This window comes from Eleginops maclovinus, chromosome 20, assembly GCF_036324505.1.
Source record: "Eleginops maclovinus isolate JMC-PN-2008 ecotype Puerto Natales chromosome 20, JC_Emac_rtc_rv5, whole genome shotgun sequence".
Lineage (NCBI taxonomy): Eukaryota > Metazoa > Chordata > Actinopteri > Perciformes > Eleginopidae > Eleginops > Eleginops maclovinus.
The window spans coordinates 4,078,699-4,100,617 of NC_086368.1; the positions used below are offsets into that span (position 1 = coordinate 4,078,699).

At 41.1% G+C, this 21,919-nt stretch overlaps 2 protein-coding genes across 2 annotated transcripts in view; both read left to right on the forward strand.

The window, feature by feature from the left end:
• Positions 1-21,919, forward strand: part of raly (RALY heterogeneous nuclear ribonucleoprotein) — a 144,181-nt gene that overhangs the window by 111,206 nt on the left and 11,056 nt on the right. The window contains exons 5-7 of the mRNA XM_063910326.1: positions 11,173-11,336; positions 14,886-15,005; positions 18,640-18,815. Of these exons, the coding sequence (XP_063766396.1) occupies positions 11,173-11,336; positions 14,886-15,005; positions 18,640-18,815 (460 nt within the window). The remainder of the gene's footprint in view (positions 1-11,172; positions 11,337-14,885; positions 15,006-18,639; positions 18,816-21,919) is intronic.
• LOC134882547 (serum amyloid P-component-like) overlaps positions 1-21,919 on the forward strand; it is a 230,139-nt gene that overhangs the window by 87,797 nt on the left and 120,423 nt on the right. The window lies entirely within an intron of this gene.

The following is a 21,919-nucleotide window of genomic DNA, read 5'->3' on the forward strand; positions in this document are numbered from 1 at the left end:
AGAACTGATATACACCCATCACTGTGATTTATCAGCCTCACTCGCTCCCCTTCAATTATTAGCATAAGAATGTGGTATAGTACCTGCACCATCACAGTAAGTGGACCTTTTTTTCTACTTTTTTAAACCTCTTTCATCCCTCTATAAGTGTCTTTCTACTAATTTTCCATTATTATTCCTGGTATTCCTATCTTTACAGTAAACATGGACATTAAAGACCTCATCTGCTTGGAAATATTTGCTTCATGAAGCGGTACATTTTTGTCCAAATGGTCAAATTAAATTGTCATATTACACAATGTGATTTACCTTTTATTCCTGTGCATATGCATGCTAGGGTAAGGGAGTAAAGTACATTGTCATCTGGGCATCTTACTTGTGGCGATTCTTTAAAAAGTTGCTGGCCCCAGCCGTGGCGCAACTGGCTGGGGCACCTGCACCGTACGCCGGCGACCTGGGTTCGATTCCCGACCCGTGGTCCTTTCCGGATCCCACCCCGACTCTCTCTCTCACTTTCCTGTCACTCTCCACTGTCCTCTCCGATTAAAGGCAAAAAGCCCCCAAAAAATATTTTTAAAAAATTGTTTAAAACACCGACTGCATTGGAACATATCCCGTAGACTAAAACCAATAGGAGGTCAGTGTTGTCAGAACCTTTGAATTAAATCAACAATTTCCATGCAGGCTTCCCAAAATGTTGTCAACCTTCATGACCCGAGTTAATTCACAATTCATCTCATGGTTTACTGGCACGTGAATAAACTCCTTGTGTGTCCATCAAACAAAACAGAGGCCCAAATACTGAAAATGGCCTTTGATTATGATTATACTGTCAAAATGGATTTTTATTGTTTTAAGGTGAGCAGATGTTTCAAAGTATTACTCATTGAAGAATGTTTCCCTGATGTACCTCGAAAGGGGCCCTTATTAAGCCTTTTGGGGGTTGTTGTGCATCCAAATGGTCTGCAAAGGCTAAACGTGGGAGGGAGTTTTCTCCCACACACTCCTCCCTTTCCCTGAAACGCCTTCATTGGACTCCTTTGTTTACTTATATAACAGTGACATCACTATGCGACACTCACACTTTTATTGGTTAGCACTCCAACACATTGTACGTAATAGGTTAAGGGGTGGGGCATCTTTAAGTGGTTGACCAATCACAGCAGAGCTGGCCAACCAATCAAAGCAGACTGAGCTGTGGTTTCAGACAGACGGTGAAAAGAGGTGAATTTGATTTGCATACATAACCATACATTAGGATGTCTAACACAATATGACCCATCTAATTCTGGTCTGATTTGTAACGGTTGAATATCCAACTTGAATATTCTGCATAGATGTTTATATTGTCAAAGTGAGCTGCACCTAATCTATTTTAGTAATCGGTTTACTCGCCAAATTGTTGTGACAAAATGATTTCTATAGCGTGCTACAGAAGTTATCACTGCTGCATTCAAGCACACGCACATCAGGCCGTCCCTTACCATACACAGTTTGGATTGTGGGAGTAAAGGTTTGGTACCATAACATTTCCATCCTGTGAATGTTGCTGGGTTCTCTATTAACTTTCATTAAAGCCCGAACAAGAAAAAAACCCAAGCATGGGTTTCCTGTTTTGGTGCGTTCTCCTGCCAGCTCTAGCTGCTTCATAGCTCAGAGTTTTTTCTATTTTCAACTTAGACCTGACTGGATGTACTCAATTAGCCATTAAAAAACCCTGGTGCACTGTGTTTGGAATACATTTGACACTTCAGACACCCTCATTTTGAAATGCTGGTAATAGTTTAACCTTGTGAGTGTGTTGGTGTTATGAAATTGAACAGGTATGTAGTTGTGGTCAAAACGAAGGTCGAGTTTGATTATGTCTGTGTTTCGACAAAGGGGGCGTGTCTTAGTGTGTGACTGCGATACAATCAATCATGCAAAGCACAGTCTGGAAACTTTCAGATGTGTAGTTGAGATCAAAACGAAAGTTGATTTTAAAAGATGGGCCTGGTCTTTGAAAAGGGCTCAAAAGGGCTATTGGCCCTCACACTTACACCCCAAGGGGGGACTTGGTATTGACTCACCCACTTGATGTACCATGCCCATTTTGCGTGGTGGCTACCGCGATCCCATCATTGGATGGTCTGTAGTAGTTGACATTTGAATCAATTAGATGCTTTTTTTGCATTTCGTGACAAAATTAAGTTAAATATGATTATACTTTGTTTCTGTAGATGACATCTTTAATACAATACTGATTCCAATCATTTATATTACTGTAGGAAACATAAACAAACTTAAATTATTGTTTTTAAATCCACAGTATGTTTTGTTAACAGACTGCAGTCCCACGCAACAACACCAATAGCCTTGTTCTTATTAGTCAGGCATTTTCCTTTCTTTCTTATGTTCTTTGAGAGTCTGCATGGCCTTATTAGTTTGCTGGACCACCAGATTGATTAATAAGGTGTTTGATTTCTTCCACAACGTTATATAATCCAGACGCAAAGCTTCGGTCAAATTCAGCCAAGAGAAATTCTCAAAGTACAGACTCTTTTCTTTACCATTTAATCCTACGTATGCTATTCCTGCCAGATGACCTAAAATATTGGCCATTAAACCCTGATATCTGTCTAAAGCAGAAACTGTGTGGGTGGTGTTTGGAATGAACTGCAGCTGTGAGCAGCAGTGATGTAGCAGCTCATCCTATGACCTGAAGAGAGTATTGACATTAGGAGTTCATGGCCAACAATGTAGAGAATCAGATAACTCTTTTATCGTTTTCAAAGTACTCATTTCTGGCACATTCGATCCATCAACTGATCCATTTCAACTTCCACTTCATGATGACCAGGCTTGGAATTTCGTCATTTTAGGGGCAAGGCCATTTGGCCTTTGGTGTCACACATTTTTTTAGGGCACAAAGGCCACATGCCAGGGCAGAAAGGCCATTGAGGGAAAAAATAGGATTTGGAGTTTACAAATAAATAACTTCACTTTCTGATAAGAAAAACACACCAATGACATGGAAAACAAATCACTTTTTTAATATCAATAATGTCAAACATTATATCATATAGGCCTATGCCTCCTTTTAGAGTATTACCGTATATAAATTGAAACATGGATGGACGGACGGACGGACGGACGGACGGACGGACGGACGGACTGACGGATGGATGGATGGATGGAAATTGAAATACTCTAATTTGAATAATTAGTGTTTGGTATGTTTTCTATCTACTACTTCTCTCATTCAAAAATCCAAATCAAATAAAAAATTCTATTAATATATAACAAATATATTTAATTTCAGAGCAGAAGAAACAGCCTTCAAGGGTCAAACTCTGTACATAAATCATTCAGCAGTGCACAGTGAAGGTCAAACATGCAACTGTATGAACAAGCAATACTTTGACATGCAAACGTCTGTGTGTGTGTGTGTGTGTGTGTGTGTGTGTGTGTGTGTGTGTGTGTGTGTGTGTGTGTGTGTGTGTGTGTGTGTGTGTGTGTGCAAGACATTGCAGGACACAGAAAAAAATCAGTAAGGCATATGGAGCAGTGGGTGTACTGTGTGTGTTTGTGTGTGTGTGTGTTTGGTTGCTCTGTGTTTCCGTAGGTCATAAAGGGGAAGGTCAATAACAGTTTGAGTTGGATGAAGGTGTGTGTGTGTGTGTGTGTGTGTGTGTGTGTGTCTGTGTGTGTGTGTGTGTGTGTGTGTGTGTGTGTGTATGTGTGTGTGTGTGTGTGTGTGTACAAGAGAGTCTCTTTAATCTGACTCATCATCACTTGAGGATGGACATAGGGAGGTAAGTGGAGTAGGGCTAGCTTCCTGTGGGTCAGGGTTGAAGTTCAGTCTTGGCCCATATGGTTGAATGTTTGGTCTCTTTCTCAAGAGGCCAGCTGCCCACCATCTTGCCACTGCCTCCTCGCTCTCATATGCAAGAGGGTCATAGCCCTGGGATTTGATTAAAAGGAGATCCTCGTTGGTCGAAGTCTTCAGCCTTAAGTGCCAGTCTCCTTGCATACAATTCATTGTGGAAAACTGGCGCTCCACTTGAGATGTGGAAACAGGGAATACCAGGACGATCCTGACGAGATGTAGTAAGTTGGGGTACTTGCTCTCCTATTCCGTCACCATCGTCTGCCAAAGCACAAGGAAGGCCTCCCTCTTGTGGTGCCGCACAATATCATATTTGGCTTTTAACCATTCCCTCTCCACCTCTGCCACATTGCAGCCATTACTGGTGAGAAGTGACTCGAAATGCTCACAAAGCTTACACAGCTCACTGTCTCCATAATGCTGAATGGCACTGACGTTATCTTCAGCTGGCATGTTAACAGGATCAAAGACTTCAGCAGCCAGGAGCACAGGATCTGTGGAGAATGTGGAGAAACGCTGACAAATACATGCAGTGATGGTGTTAACTATTTCACTCCTTTGGCAATGGAAGGCCTCAGCAGATGTTGATGAGGTGCTGATCTTCACTCCGTTGTCCATAAAGACACCAGTGCGGCCAGTGTTGGTGAAGGTAGTGATGACAGGGTGCAGGTAGGGGCCAGGTTGTTCCTTCTGTTTCAGGAGAGCAGCCTGGGAAGCCATGACCCTACTCCTGACAGAGGAAAGGGACAGCTCATCTGACTGGAAGTCAAGGGAGGGCTCTGCCAGGTCTGCCAGCAGATCCTGGTACAAGGCCATGTAAAGGACAAACTTGGATGATGTTAGTTGCCGCCAGTAAGCCTTGAGTTTCTGCTTATCTGGTCCAGAATCCTCCTGCCTTTCCAGAAGGTGTGCTATGATGCATCTGTAGTTGGAGGCGAGGGAGGATAAGGCCTTTCACCTGTGGTTTATCCATCTTGTTCCCTGAGAGCGACTTGGCTTCATGACATGCTCTTCAAGAGCCTCTCCAATGGCGTTGAGCTCCTTGCATTTCTTGCTGGAATGACGGTAGGAGTAGAGGTGCATGAGCAGCTCATCAATCTGAGGCGGAAAAAACAACATAAGCAAATTCTTCCATACTGTGATGGTGTAAACAATAGTATACAAGTAGAACATGTAGCAAAACCTTACCAACCAATTTTTTCAAAATGTATTGTTAATTAAACATACCTGTGTGAAGTAAGAATCTTTAAAAGCACCCTTCAGGCACAGCTCAATCCTGTGGGCGACGCAGTGCACCTTGATCATCCACGAAGCGGATTCCTGCTGGAGATGGGTAAGGACACCGTTTGTCATCCCAAAACTAACAGAAGCCCCATCAGCTGCTGTTGCAGTCAAGCAGTTACTGAGGTTAAGACGGTTCTCCTCCTTACACTTTTCTCTAATGGCCTTCAGTATTCCTGCAGCATCACATGAGCTCTGGCTCTGTAATACTGAAAAGCAAAAGCAGAAAAATGAGTTATTTAAATAGTTCATGCTGTGTGGCACTGGCAGCTCTTATGTCTTCAACTGAAATGGGAGTTGATTACAGAAATACAAGACTTTTTGATTGATATCAAAGACATACCAAAAGAAATGATCCAAACACATGAATATGAAGAATAAAAATCTTACCCAAGTAGTCTGATTCCTGGTGTGCCATTTTCAATTAACTTGATGCTGACCACCTCTTTCTCTGATGTGCCTTTGTCGATGCTTCCATCAAAGAGCAAGGAGCAGTAGAATGGCTTACGTTTAACCAAAGCATGAAGATGGTCTCTCATGGTCCCCGCAATGTGCTCTATGAAGATGCGACAGGCATTTGAGTTATGATACGTCACCCCCAGCTCCACACCATGCTTCCTTTCCACGGACATTAAGGGTTTAAACAGCCTGAAAGGCTGCTCACAGTAGGCCACAGTATATGCTATATCAAATAGCTTGCACATCTTGTCTTTGGTCTTATCATGTAGCTTTTGTAGATTTTGCACTGTCTCAGACATGGTAGCTGTTGGGGCTGTGAAAACTTGATATGCTGTAGCATGGGTTTTGGACTTGTGTGTATTGGCAGTGTCTTTTTTCACATTTGTAGTCCCTAAAATATATGGTTCACTGCTGCAAAGTTTTTCTTGACTTGTGTTCAAAGAACACTTTCCCTGACTCCTTTCATAGTAATCCCTACATATGATACACCAGATTTTGGTAACAACACCGCTTTCTTTTTCATAGCAGAGCCAGTCATATCCCCAGCAGTCCACAGTATGGGCTGTTGTGGTCCTGGTTTTCAGTTGGCCTGCCTGGGTTCCTGTCTGTGCTTCTCCCTGTGCTGCTTGTTGTGTCTCCATACTCTCCAACTGTGCCTCTCGTTGTGTCTCTCCCTGTACATCTACTGTCTCTCCTTGTGGCTCTTGTTGTCTTTTTCCCTGTATGTCTCTCTGTGCCTCTCCTTCTGTCCCCTGTTGTCTCAGTCCTTGTGCACATCCTTGAGCCTGACTGGCCTTACTGCAAAGCATTAAGACATATACACAAATGTGTTTATTTGATTTAGCCTAGCCTTACTGATTGAAAAATTATAGAAATACGTGTCAGTACAACGCAATATACAACTCACCCTTTCGCTCTCACACTCACTCACTCAATCCCACTCTGAGAGGGAATTTAGCTAAGCTAACCGTAGTTGAACCGTGGAAATGCCAACTTTAAAAACTCACAGTTTGACAAAGTCATCCAGTCGCATGCACTTTTCTGCCGCATCTCGTAAACGTTTTTCGTTCAGTTGCTGCAACTTCTTCAGTCGTGGCATTGTTCTGAAAAGGCGATGGTGCAGTTTTAGAAAGCCAGATGGCTAGCTAGCTACGCGATAGCTAATTAGCTTAGGCAATAGCACGAACCACACAAGTGTAACGTTAGCTAATCAGTTTCTAACTAGCAAGCTAGTCAGCTAACGTTAGTCAGCTTGCTGTCAACTTACATTAACGTTAAGTGGCACTAAAAACAGAGATGTTTGATTCAGTTAAGCATTAAATAAGTCAGCTATATATCTATCGATATCTAGCTTGCTTACCTGAATATTTGTTGTCGGTTCTTCTCGGTTGTTCTCAGTTGCACTCCTGTTTTCAAGTTCAATGTCGTCTGATGCAGATGGATTTGAATGATGCGACGTATGACGTGCTACGTGCACGCAACCAATCCAAGCTACAATGACTAATGCAGTTCAGAGACCAGACCACTGCACTAATGCTTTTAAAGCAACTTCGAGATTTTAACAGTATCAGGGCCACAAAGGCCACGATGGCCGTAGGACGTACAATTATTTTCGGGGCATCACGGCCAGACCGAGGGCCATGGCCGTCGTGAAATTCCCACCCTGCTGATGACTCCCCTGTGCATGCTGTCTAATGATGTTGAGAGGTGTAGCAACTGCACTTCAAGAAACCAACCCAAAGTTCCAGTTGCATCAACCATCTCAAAATACATCCTACAATATTTTACCTTAAAGTGCAACTGAAATGAATTTTCATCTATCATTCAAATGAAATTTTGACTTTTTCTTTAACCATCAATCCAACTTGAACTAAATTTTCCGGGCATAACTTGTTAAAACGGCCATTTAAAAGTGTGAATTATGTGGCCTTGGGTGCGAAATTGGCCATGTGACCGTGACGTCATAGGGTTGACTCCCTTATATGCTGGTATGGCTGGCTGCGAAAACAACATACATTTGATGGACCTATATCTCATCAAGGAACCAAAATTCTGATACAAACATCAGCAGGTCGAAAGAACACACCTCTAACATTATGTGGAAAAACTTTCGTTGAATTTAAGCCACACAAATCGATTTAATATCTATATTGTAGAGGCTCTCTGCACCTCCCGTAGGCTATGGGTAGGCTAATGGAAATGAAAGAAAGTTACCATTTTCGGCACAGGATCGGCGGGCACAAAACAGCCATCGCTTCTACTACACGCTTATTATTATTAAGATGTTATCAATCAAATGACACAATAGTGTATGTTTGCTGTGGTAAACTGGAAAAGATTTGAACATGCCGGTTTCGCAGGTATGGCATTCTGCTGCGCTGTCTTTGACACGTTGAAACCTAACGAAGTGGCACTTTGAAATCCAGCCACTTAAAAAAAACTTGTGTGATAATAACATGGTTTTAATGTAAGCTTAATAAACAATGGCGTTATCCCCATTATTATGCCGAAATGTATCGATCAACCAGCTACATCTACCTTAGTTCATTTTGTTTATGGCAACGGTTGACAAGGAAGATGCTTTGCTTTGACGCAGGCTCAAGAGTATTTTCTCAGAAGCGAACAGTAAGCGAACACTATTATATGTATATTAAAAAAACAAGTCCAGTAATGTCAGATCTGGAAATTTCCGAAATAAGTGAAAGGAGCGAGACAGATAGTTCTAGTAGGCCTACAGATACAGATGGTGAGTCTGTGGAGTCGGACTATGTTGGTGCCTACCAGGATGAGCCGTTAGCCCTACCGGGCGAAAACGAGCGTCGACAACAAGAGGTCGACGAGGATGGCATCTGGTAATGTGGTCAGACTCACCTGTCTTCGCGCCCGAGCAGTACTAGCAGGGACAGTGTCAGTCGGCACACCAGGTCCAGCGATGTCTATAGTTGGAACAGCTTCAGCTAAAAGACGTCTCCTATTCCCAACCAATCCCGCGATCTCCACATTTTTTGTGAAACAGTTGTGATGGAAATGTACGGAGCACAACACAGATGTTGAGGACACTTCAAAATCACGACGATGCCTCCGTACAAACTGTATCCACCGTGCTCTTGTCTTTGCCTTCTCCTTGTCAGCCTCAGTTCCAGTATTTTTTTGTTTCGGAAACATGTGCAGAGAGATGCCTTCAGTGAAGCTGCTATTTTTGCAACTAACACCATTTGGCCCTCCAGCAACACAATATTTTCCACCGTGCTTTGATGTCTTAGCCATAGACGCCGCCATTACAGTTAGACTACTAGAACTTCTGTGTCAACCCTATGACGTCACGCATAAAAAAATGAATTCGCACAAAAAGACAAAATGTGGCTCCTTTTGAGCCCGTTTTAACATGACTTCCCGGATAAATTATTATCCAGACAATATCTCATTTTAATCGCAAGGCTTAGAACCTTTAGAATCAGCACCCAAAACTGTGAAATTCCAACAATTAAAATGCGTTTCATAAGTCCTTTAAGAATGTAAATAAAATATTTGATAAGACAATTAACCTTTTGTAATGAAGGTTATTTACAGAACACGGCTCTAACATTAAGTGTACATATAAAAAGCCATTATGTAGACTAGTAAGAATTTGCCTGTTAGCTGGTGTATGCACAAAGTGAGAAACTAAATGGAAATACAGGAGCTACTTGCAACTGGGAGAAAGAAAAATCCTTTGTAAGCTTGTGGTGCCGAAGCTCTGAACACAGTGTAAACCAATACATCTTTAGAAAAAAAATGTAATTCACTTTTCCAATTATGAAAATTGAAATGGCTTTCAAATGTTTTATTGATGCCTGATGTTAGAGCTTTGTACTTGTTCCTACAAAACTAAAAGAAGTGATTGTTTTTATGGCCAAAATGCAAAAAAGTGTATAGATTAGTCTTGTGTTGGAAACTTCTGAATCAATGGAGACGAAACTCCAAGACACAGGGGCAAGCTGGATCTTTGATGGATCACTGAAGGTTTATTAAGGAAGTTAACACGGAGAATTGACAAGACATTTGCTGCAGCGACGAGGTGACACAGCGGTTGCCCGACTAATTCTGAAGATCTCTTCTGCAGTCCGAGGTTTTAACAAGTTCAGAGTGTATAATCAACATTCCTCATCAGCGAGACTAAACAAATATAGATCCTGAATCTAACTAGAGCTGTCATCCGTTGAAAAGAATGTACACTAGGGAACCTACGTTGAAGATAAGAAGGGCTTCTAGACGTCCCTGAACAATAATTTATCTGATGTCAGCTTGTGCTCGGTCATAGACTGGCATCAACAAAGCTCCCAAGCTGCCCCTCCTTAAGGGAGATTACAGCAACCCCAAGGTCTGAAGACCTATGCCATGGGAAAGGAAGGAGAAAATTATGAATGTGTCAAGGGCATACCTAAGCAAAATATTCCCTTACTAGTCTTATTTACCGTCTCGAGCTCAACATCAGCAAGACTAAGGAGCTGGTGGTGGACTTCAGGCGGAGCACGAAGAGGTCTCTAACCCCCATCACCATCAGGGGGGAGGAGGTGGAGGTGGTGAACACCTACAAGTTCCTGGGAGTGCACTTGAACAATAAACTGGACTGGAGTGACAACACTGACGCTCTCTTCAGGAAGGGACAGATCAAGCTGTTCTTCCTGAGGGGGCTCAGCTCCTTCAACGTGTGCATGAGGCTGCTGCAGACGCTCTACCAGTCTGTGGGGGCCAGTGTGCTCTTCTTTGCCGTGGTGTGCTGGGGGGGGAAACACCAACAAAAGGGATGCTGACAGGCTGAACAAGCTGGTGAGGAAGGCTAGCTCTGTTGTTGGAGTTAAACTGGACAATCTGAAAGAGGTGGCTGAGGGGAGGACGAGGAGGAAACTGGACAGTATCCTGGATAACCCCTCCCAACCCCACCATGCAGAGCTAGTGAAGATGAGGAGTACGTTCAGCCTCAGACTCATCCCACCTCGGCACAGCACTAAGCGCCTGGGAAACAGCCATCAGGCTGCACAACAAGGGGTTAACTATGTGACTCACTGACAATAACCCGGACTGCAAATAAAACCTGCAATTTTGCACAATAACTTCGACCTGCACTTTCTTTCTGCACACATATATGTGTATATTTTTAACAATACTTTCATTACTTATCTGTATATTTTTATTTTTTATTTTTTAGAATTTAGAAATTTTAATTTCAATTTGTGTTTCATATCCCTTTGTGAACCTGTACTGTTTTTCCTCTTTCCGCTGCACAAACACTCAAATTTCCCCACAGGGATTAATAAAGGTACATCTTATCTTATTTTATTTTTTATATATAAAGCTAGTTTCCTTTTGTGATCTCTGGACGGCATAAAGAAGGCTTTTCAATCGTGCTTCTTCTCCTTCTCCCTTCCGCTGCTCCTCTCCTTAATCTCGACCCTGCCTATCATTTTCTTCCTCATGAACTTTTTTATCATTTACACTTTTCCTGTTGCTTTCTTCCTTTTCAATCATATCCTGTCTTCTTTCTGTCCTCACTCTCTTCCTTTCTCTCTTCTCTCACCCTCCAGGTTGTTTGAGTACCATGGCCGGGTGTCTCCGGTCCCTCGGGTGGTGCCTGTGAAACGACCAAGATTAACGATGCCTCTGGTACGACGGGTCAAATCCCTGCCAGTCAAACTGCTGGCCCGTAAAGCAGGTGTTCTCCCCACCAGTAACGGTATCAAACAGAAATGTAAGTGTATTTGTTTATTTGTATGTTGAAGTGAAATCCCTCGCTGATTTGAAACACAGAAAGTAGGGCTGCTGTATAGCTGGAAGAGCTGTTGCCCAATATACAGAGGACCCAGGTTTGAATTTGACCTGGCAATGTTTGAAAAGGATGCGAAAAAACAGACAGTAGTTTATCACCAAATTATTTTTCTGTTACATGATGAAAAACATTTCAAATCTGTTAGCCAAGCAGTGACTCTACTCCCTGGTTCTGACATTGAAAGTTTCTGTAAGTCCATAATGTTGTAAAACACAGGAAATGATGGAGTCATGCACACTCCTATATTCAGCTTCCAATGGCTTTCAAGACACCATATTCATATAAATCAGAACCAGGGTGCTGTAACCTATATTTTGAAGTGATACCGTAAAAAATAGTTTCAAGTTTCACAATTAAACACATCTAAAAAATAAATAAAACCAATGTTTATATCATCAATACACACAATATACTGTTTGTGATATATTCAAATCTAAAATGTTGTAAAACACATTGATATAAAAATGTGTACCTTATAACTGAACCTAAACAATATGTTTGAATTAAACAGAGCATAAAATATTAGTCAAAGCAAAATCAGTTGAAGTAGACGTTAAACCAGAGTCGTCCAAACTACGGCCCGGGGGCCAACTGTGGCTCGTGGTCCACTTTGAATTGGCCCTTCAAAAAGTGTAATGGAATATGAACCACACCTGAAACTTGTGCTTGTCTTATATTATACTTATTAAATATACAAGAAAAATATATATAACACAGTATTCATGTGTTAATAAGCATATTCTTTCTAATAAATTCAGTCAATCTTAGTTGATAAAATAAAGCCCAATAACTTATTTACATAGTAAGTTTGAAATATACCCAAACTATGCCTCCTTATTATAAGCATTATAAGGCTTCTGTTTGAAGGAATGAGCTGCCAACACTTTTGTGACAAAATAAATGAAACCCTATGGGTTTCTTAAAGCATATCAAGCATCATGTACATTGGATTGATTTGGCTAACTTATAACTTATCTTATGAGGCGATATATCTCACCTTTAGTGAGCAGCCCAGCGCATTGCATACTTTTTTTTTTATGTGGCCACACCTGGGTTAAAGCAATAGACTCATAGCATCTGTAATTGATTTATTATATGTACAAATGATCAAGTTGTGATATTAGCAGATTTAGTAAAGAGGAAGATTGGCCAAATGAATTATTTAGTTTGTCAGAATATTGTGATATAAACCTCCACATCAGCCTTGCTTCTCTCTGTCTACACACTCTTCCTATTCTTTGTTGTGTCTTGTTTCCTCCTCACATGCTGACCAGCTCTGCCGTTGTGACCCAGATGTTCCCTTCATCTGTCTTTCAAGTCTTCGTTTTACATGTCAGGGAGGGTTCAGGCATCAGGGTGACTGTTGTCATTTTATGTTTGCATTCTGCTCATTAAACATTCATACCACATCATGCTCATGCTGTGGATCTGAAGAAAGATGTTGACGCCCCGTCAGCTGCTTCCATATTTCACTCCACTGAACTTTTCTTCACTTACAGCACTTATTTTTATTTCTGCCAGGGTTGAACTTGAGGTCTGAAGACTTGGCAGGCTGTGTTAATGCACAGAGGTTAAGTTACGCACTGTGATCTGAACAGATTCACACAAGATAGCTTTTGTTTGGCTAATGAAAATCAGAAATTACATGTGTCCCATGGCAGTATCAGTCTTACAAGAAAATGGGATGCAGACGAGGGTAAAAAGTTTGAACTTTGAGACTGTAGCTTTGACAGGCGTTTTGATTACAGAAGTGTTGGCGGGAATTGGGTGTGAAAGCTTGAGGTGGACTGCCACAACTTTTGGCGCTGAACTAGTTCCACATTTTAAAACAAAGCTCAAAAGGACTGCTGGACTGTAAGGAATACCTTTCATACATGATCCAGCCTTTCACTTCTAGTTAAATGGAATATAAATAAAATTACACCAGTGTTAAAACAACATTACAGTACTTCATCATTTTTCAATGAAACTTGAATTTCTCTCTGTATGTATAGTGCAGTCTCTCTGATGCATTGACAGCTCTGACAATAGAGAAAGACAGCTGTTTTTATAAACTCTGGAGTTCCTGTCCATGTTCTGTTGAAAAGCTTCTCTTAAGGAAGTTGAACTTAAGATCAGAATTGTTGTACAGTAGTTGAAAATGTTCATATGAATCTTTTATCTTATTGTCACATGGGTCCTTTTAGACGGCGCTAAGAACCTATTTGTTTGTGTTCTGCCAACATGTGTATCAAATCTGCATCATCAATCTTGATCCTTTTATAGTCCTGCAGTGGGGAAATGTACAGTGTAGCTAAAGTTACAGGCCAGAGAAGAGGCAAAACATAACAAGAGTATATATGAATTTAAAAGCTGAAAATGTAAAAGTGATGAGGTATATATAATGTATTACAAAGTACTTATATGTTATATGAGTATTGGGACAGGCCGTATAGTGGAGTCATAAAGCCTCAGTGCAGGTGTGTTTACATTTATGCCAATGAGAGGGAATTTTTTCACTTTGGATTAACATTTTCTTCATTTGTTATTACACTTTATATAATTGAATACACCATCAGTATAAGATTACCATGATGGTTGTGGGTTCTGAAGTGGGAGGCTCCTACCACTGCAGCTTCAAACTCCCAAAACAAGAACCAGTTAAAAAGAAGTTGTACCGTCAATCGGGCTCTAAACAAATGTAAGGCTATCTGATGTCTCATGATGTTGACTCCCCGCGCACTAAAACTCAGCCGCCCTGTCTGAACGGACCCAGCAGCCCCACTTTGTGTAGAGTTAAGTTGTCAACATCATCAGCAGTTTAATCCTTCCCTTGTGCCTTTTGCTCCCACTTCTTCTCAGAATCTTTTCAAATTCAGGGAGAATTACATATTTTACCTCAAGTGCTTTATAACATCTGACTTTTATTAGAACCTAAGGAAGAACCAGGCCCAGATTTTGACCCAATGTATTTCACAATTTTGAAAATCAAGCTAAAAGGAGGTTGACTAACATTTGAGGATTTTCCAGTAAAATGAACCAGGATTATTCCAGGTGATCCTCCTGTCAATGACGTTTCTTAACAGATATTTATACTGTGGGTACATGTAGAGCTGGGATTATATCCTCTCACACATTGCACATATTTGAGACCTGCACATATTTATATTTAATATGATTTATCCATTGTGTGAAGAAATCAATTCTGATATTGGAACTCAGGTTAACTTGTATGCAGATGATGGCCGTCTCTTATTAACAGAACCCCAAAAAACAGTCCTTTCCGTTGATCTGATGCCATATGAACTACTTCAACTCATATGAGAAGACACAAAGGACTCTTAGGTGAAAAGCAGGAAAAAATATCGAATAAGTGAACATAAAGATGAAATGCAATGGATAAGATCCAGCCTTTGTCTATGAAGAATGGTCCTGATAATGTGTCATCTTCAATGATCCTGTCTGAATGTGCTCTCTCTGTCTCTCTGTCAGCAGTGAGAGGTGCAGAGCTTCAGGCGATCAAGTCAGAGCTGACTCAGATTAAAGGAAACATTGAATCGCTGCTGGGCAGACTGGAGCAGATCACAGAAGACAAACACATCCCCGCCACAGGTGACACTCTCTCTCACACACATACACACACACACACACACACACACACACACACCAATAACGTGATCTTAATGTGGCTGTGGTGACCTGAGGGTTATTGTAAGGAATATTATCTGATTATGTTATACGTCAAATGTGATTACAGGTTTACTAAGAACTCCAATTCACAGATGAATGTAACTCCTGTTAACTAATGAGTTTCTAAGTTACGGAAGTTCTCTCTTTCTTGGCAGGCTAGGTAATGTAAGCAAATGTAAAACAGCCACATAGTATGTGGCATCACTTAAAAGTATATTTTGAGTGATTATATTTGAATATAATGAAGTTCTGTTGCATGTATTCTGACCGTCAATTTTTTTTCCCCGTATATTTCAGTTTCATAGTTTTCAATTCAAATCATCAATCAATTCAAACATATACACAAAATTCACATTACATTTACATTATTTACCATTTATCACTCCGTTATCCTTGGTGACCTTTATTAAAGCAGCTGCATTCATTGTGGTTGTGCATTCCTCTTCCTTTAATTTCCCATGCATCTGTTTATGCAAAATCGAAAGTTTGTTTTAGACCCTGGATGTCATCATAAGTGTTTAAAAAGCAAAAGCACAGCAATCCACTTTGTGTCCAGACATGCTGTTGTTGATCACGGTTCATACCTAAACCTATAACAATTAAATCACAGAGGCTATTCATTTTAACAAAATACACTGTTTTATGAATTCTTATCAATATGTAAAGGCATTATTTGTTATTTGTTATTGACTGTTGCGAACAAGATTTAATACTCTAGTCTTCTTATTTTAGAAAAAAATCTGACAAAGAGTTTAAAAAATAGAAATGACAATGATGGACTCTACAACACGTGGTAACAATTGCCAAGCACTGAAATCGCCGCCTAAATTGCTATTGCTATATTGCAGCTCCAGTTACAACCAATTACAGTATGAAAGTACTCACAGAAGTAAGGTCAATTTTCTTCTTTGTTTCACAGATGAAACCCTACAATAAAATGTACCTACATACCTACACTTCGACAAAACATAAAAGTAGAAAATATGATATTTTAAATATCTTATAGGGCAACAAACCTGTGTGAAGTAACCCAGAAAATATATCTACTAACGACTGGAACTGAAACTGATTCAGGGAAACACCAACCAAAAAAAACATTTTGCATATCTTGTCTGGACACAACTTTAAAAAACTGAAGAGCTGGAACGGATCTTTATTGAACACCAGTCAGAAGAGTTTAGAGCAGAATGCTGGCACTGAACACAGGGCTTTCAGTTGCATTCACCAAAAAAAGCAGAACATTTGCAATACAATGTGTCACGTCAACACCATTTCAATTCCTGCGTCATCCAACTGGTTGGGACAAGAGGAATCAAAGCAGGAGGAAGATATTCCTCAGAGGGCAGAAACCTTGGAGAGAACCGCTTCAGACCCTACCTATGGAGAGGTCTGATCATGGGAGGCCTCAGAGTCAAGTGATTGAACCTCCACCTTTCTTTAACCCCACTCACCAATTCTTCTGAACTCACTGAAAAAACAGAAACGTTGATTTTAATAAAATGCATGATGTCAACAAAATTCACATCACTGTATTAGGTCAGTTGAAAGCATTAATATTAAGTTGAACCTGATATTTTTTATTTAAACTTGATATTGTTGCCTTCAACTGACCATTTCAGATTTTCCTCCTTCCTTCCATCCATCCATTCATCTATTTATTTTCAACCACTTATCCGGGATCAGGTCCCGGAGAAGGCAGTTCCATCAGAGAGCCCCAAACTTACCTTTCCACGGCCATATAAACCAGCTCTGACTGGGGAATTGCAAGGCGCTCCCAGGTCAGTGTGGAGATATAATCCCTCCCCCCTGGTCCTGGGTCTGCCCCGCGGTCTCCTCCCAGCTGGACTTGCCTGTAACACCTCTCTAAGGAGGCGAAAAGGGGGCATCCTGACCTGGTGCCCAAACACCCTCAACTGGCTCCTTACTCAGAGTCCCTCCCAGATGACTCAACTTCTCACTTTATTCCTTAGGGAGATGCCAGCCACACTCTGGATAACCTCCTGTTCCCCCCTGACCCCCTCCCCTTCCAACTCTTCAGTTGAATGTTCATATGAAGGAGCTGGTCTCTTCCGGAACCAAACCTAATCCCCTACAACATTTCTCTATCTCAAACCTGCCTCATCACAGTGTGCACCAAGCAGCAAGCTAGAGTTCAGTTGCTTCGGACTCCACAATAATGTAGAACAACTGCCCTATCTCGGAGTATGAATGAAAGTTAAACTCAAAGTGTTTATCGTTGCCTTGATATGGAACTGCCCTGAAGGTAAATGGATTCTTCCTTGAGCCATGCTACAACCTTTGACACATTTTCATTTCAATCTGGCCGGTGTTTTTTCCATAATCCTCCTGATAGACTGACAGACAGACTAGGCCAAAAACAACCTGCTGGCAGAAGTAATTAAGAGTCATGTTGTTTTAAAATGTAAGCTCTATCTAGCCCTTATGTGACCAGTTTCAACCACAGCAAAGCTGAAAAATTTAAATCACTCAAAAAGGGTCAAATTCTAACGGAACAGCATGCTGTTTGGGGCAATTACCACCTGACATCTGTTTCTGTGCTGTTGAGTGGATCCAATTTTAGGTATAATTACAGGAAGAAATAGATGGTAGCAGCATGCACAGAAAGAAAGCCAGGAAATTTTTCTCACATCTGCTGTCATTCCGCATTTCAGACCACTGTTAAGAGCAGGGCTTCAGATTACCCTACCTGCACAGTGGTAGGACGTGGTGGACCTAAAGGCCTCCAAACATCACCTTTATTACTTTTTAACATGATTTTGAAAACTTCTTCCATATGACCATTAAAAATCCTAATAACATATATTTAATTACATTAAAGCAGTAGTGTTGACACTCAAACATAACAAAAAAAGATCACTGCATGTTGACAATATTAACCGGCGAAAAAACCCTGAATATACTAATCAACAGAACAGAGCCAGCGCAGGAGAAAGATTTTGACATGGAAAGAAAGAAAAACCAGCCTGTTCAGTGTTGAATCATATCACTGAGTTCGTATCTGCACATAACTTTTGTCTCTGGTTTGCAGTTAAAACTGAAAATGTTCCAAACCATTAATAGGTCATGTCATTGTGCCTATGCTGCGAACCTTCTTAGAGCGCCCATTGCTTAACCCGTGTGATTTGATGACATTGCCTAAACCCTCCATTGTTTAGGTTACCACAGACCCTCTTGCACTGTGTGTAAAATAAAGTAAGTGTTAATAAAGTACTGATGACCCCCTACTTTGGGCAAACCTGCTAGGATAATGCCAATTTTTGAAAAAGGCCTCTTCATACCTGTAAAGATGTGTGTTCACATCTTACACACGGTTTCAATATCTTAGGTTAAAGAAATCTCTGTCAGTCTCCAAATGTTACATGCTCCCCCATTCGGTTCTCTTTCTCCTCACTGCACAGGTGCTCCTAAACTGCTCTGCTCAGGTGATCCTGACCTCCACTAATCACCAGACTCTAAAGTGTCCATATAACATTAAGCTGTTCTCCTTTTTTCCTAATGTCCTGGTCGTTGTGCCTCTGTGTATGTGCTGATGCAGAGCTGAGGAAGGCCGAGGAGTGTAAGAGCGAGGAGGCGTGGCAGGAAGAGGAGGAGTCGAGCTCAGAGCTGGAGGAAGGAGAGGAGCACAGACAGAACAGTGAAGCTGAAGAGGAGGAGGAAGACGAGGAGGAGGAGGGAGAGCACACACAGAACAACAACCACAACCACATGCCGGTAAATGTGTGTGTGTGTGTGTGTGTGTGTGTGTGTGTGTGTGTGTGTGTGTGTGTGTGTGTGTGTGTGTGTGTGTGTGTGTGTGTGTGTGTGTGTGTGTGTGTGTGTGTGTGTGTGTGTGTGTATGTGTGTGTGTTTGTTGTGCATGTAAATGGTCTGCAAAGGCTGAAATCCTTGTGTTTCCTCTAGAGGTAGTTTCTCTCTTGACATAGTGACATCACTGTGTATCACTTGTGATCCAATACAGTGTACATGATAGGCTAAGGGGCGGGACGTTTCTGAAACATCTCTAAGTGGTTGACCAATCACAACAGAGCCGGCCAGCTAACCAGTCAGAGCAGACTGGGCTCAGAGGGTGGCTTTTTTTTTAAACACTGAGCATAAAATGTCCTCTTTAATATATTATCCTAAAATACGCTGAACAAAAATCCTGCAGTGATCAACCTGATGCCTAATGTTCCTTATATTCTACTTGACCTACCCTTTAAGGTGTTTATTTGCCCTCCACCTCTAACATGTCCTGACGATTATTCAATTAAACGGTTAATTGAAAAAGAAATTCAATGTCTCTCTTCATCCAATTTTCCGTGTTTGTCTTTTGGTCAGATAAAACCAGCTTATTTTAGCAAAAACATGCTGACTTTTGATTTTTGTTCTGCGTCTTTTCTGATAATATATTTTAGAGGACATACTGTATAATGCTCAGTGTTCAACAAAGCCACCCTCTGTCTGAAGCCAGAGCACAGTCTGCTCGGATTGGTTAGCTGGCCGGTTCTGTTATGATAAGTCAACTGCTTAGAGATGTGTCGGAAATGTCCAGTCCCTTAGCCTATCACGTACAATGTATTGTAGCACAGGTGTTACATAGTGATGTCACTATCTAAAGAGAGAAACTGCTTCTAGAGGAACATAAGGATTTTAGCCTTTGCAGACCATTTACATGCACAAAAAAAACATATATAACACACTACAGAAAAGGGAAAACCCAAAAAAAACCTAAAAGGGCTTCTTTAAAATTGAAATGATCCACACAAATCAGCACGTTGATAGTCTCAGACCTAGCAGTTAGTCAGGATCAGCGATAAAGCAACTTTCAGTCAACATTTTTTCCCTGCCGCATAATTTTTTCACTTTGATTTTCGGGGTGTCTTTGAATTCAGCCCTCTGTAGGTTCATGTGTCGTCCTTTCATTCCTCACACATTCCATATCAGTGAAGATATCCAGCATGATTTTTTTCCCCAGCAAGATCTGATGTGTTCCTTGAATTTTTTGGAGCAGTTGTACGTTTATTCACCATTGTGGCTACGCTCAGTCTCATAAGGTAACTAAGATGTCTGGTAGAACTAAGAAGAGCTACCAGGCAGCAGGCGGCTGCTGCTGAAGCTGGTAATATTGGTGTTTTGTTTCTGAATCAGCAGCAGCAGAGCCCAACAGAACAGCAGGAAACCTCTGATCTGACAACACATGCTGCTCCTCCTGTAATCCTGCTGCTGAATAGAACAGCCCTGACCTCAGCTGCTAAGGCAGAAATGTCCCATATTGCTGATCCTATTGGCCTATACAATGGAGGACTAACATGTACCTACAGTGATAATGTTACGGGGAAACCTAAAAAGCTACACATAAATCCCATAGCAACAAAACATTTGGAGCACAGTCTGAAAGAAACGTCCTAATGATACAATAAGGATCTTTTTGTTGGAAGGGGAGTGGTGGATGGGGTTCACAAAATGCTCTGCATGCGCTCAGAGTTTGATGCAAAGAGTTTTTTCTTAAAAGAATGAAAACCCGGGCCAGTCTCCAGACGACTGGACCAAAGATGTGAACTTACTTTATCCTTTTTAAAGTGTAACAGTGCTAACCCCTGCTGTTCCATCTTCAAACTGTAATCCCAATGTTTTGACAACTTGTATTATTCGGAGACTTTCTCCTCCTGTGTTGGCTACATTTTCAAACAACTTCAGTGATTTCTAATGGGGGCCGAATGCCCTCCAGGTACTCCTATCTCCTAAGCTCTCCAGCTAGTTCAGGACCCCCTTTCCATCCAGCTATCAGCCTTCAACCATGGGCCTTCAGTCCTTGCATGAACCCTCCTACACACACCTCCCTAGTCCTGCAAACAGGCCTTAGCTGGGCCCACAACTTTTTTACACATGAAGTGACACACACACATATCTGATGCAGTCACTGGGCTGACACTGTACACACTTTAACATTACACTTATTTTACTGAATACTAATGATACTCTATTTTTTTCTGATACTGAGCACCTTGTTCAGGAAAATTGTTCCCAAACTTTCAAATTTTCAACATGGCTAAAAAACAGTGCAGTTGTTATCTAAAAATGCAGACTGAGATATGTATGATTTACTCAAACTGGACCATAAAATACATATGACTGAATCAAACCATACATGAGAGCAACAATCCGGGTACTTTACTTCTGCCCCGCCCCTTTTGGTGAAAGCATTTGCTATCATTTGACTGGCAGTAAATACAAATCCTGAGGTTTTCGCCATTTATATTAAAAAATGAAGAATACCGTGTATTTTTTACCTACAAGGAGCCCAAATATGATGGTCAGTCAGGAAAACAATTACTCAATGTCATCGGAAATCAGTGGAGATATACCGTATAGTTTCAAATCAATCGGTGTCCTGCAGGCAGCAGGCTTACACTTAAATTTGTATTTCTTTGGCTTTTCAGTGTTTTATACTTCAATGCATCTACAGTCACTATAGTCACATTATAACGGTTTCCTTTGAAGATTGACGTTCTATTTATTAGCATCCAAATGAAGCTGTGATGAAGTGTTGATAAGTGTCAACTGACCGGGTCCCATTGGCCACGTGTTTGGTTCTCTGTGTGGATGACCTGAAGCAATATATCTCTTCTTTTACTGTCCTTTTTTTCTAAGTCTAAGTGAAGAACATCGTAACTTTCAATATTTGTTTTCTTTTTTGACGTGCAGTACAGGACACAGCCACTTTAAGGCATGCTGAAACTTCTTTTCCACTTGGTGCTGATTCTTTGTTTTCACCGGAAAGGTGGTGGAGCTGTCTTTCATACAGACAGTTATGTAGCACTGCTCTCATCTAAACT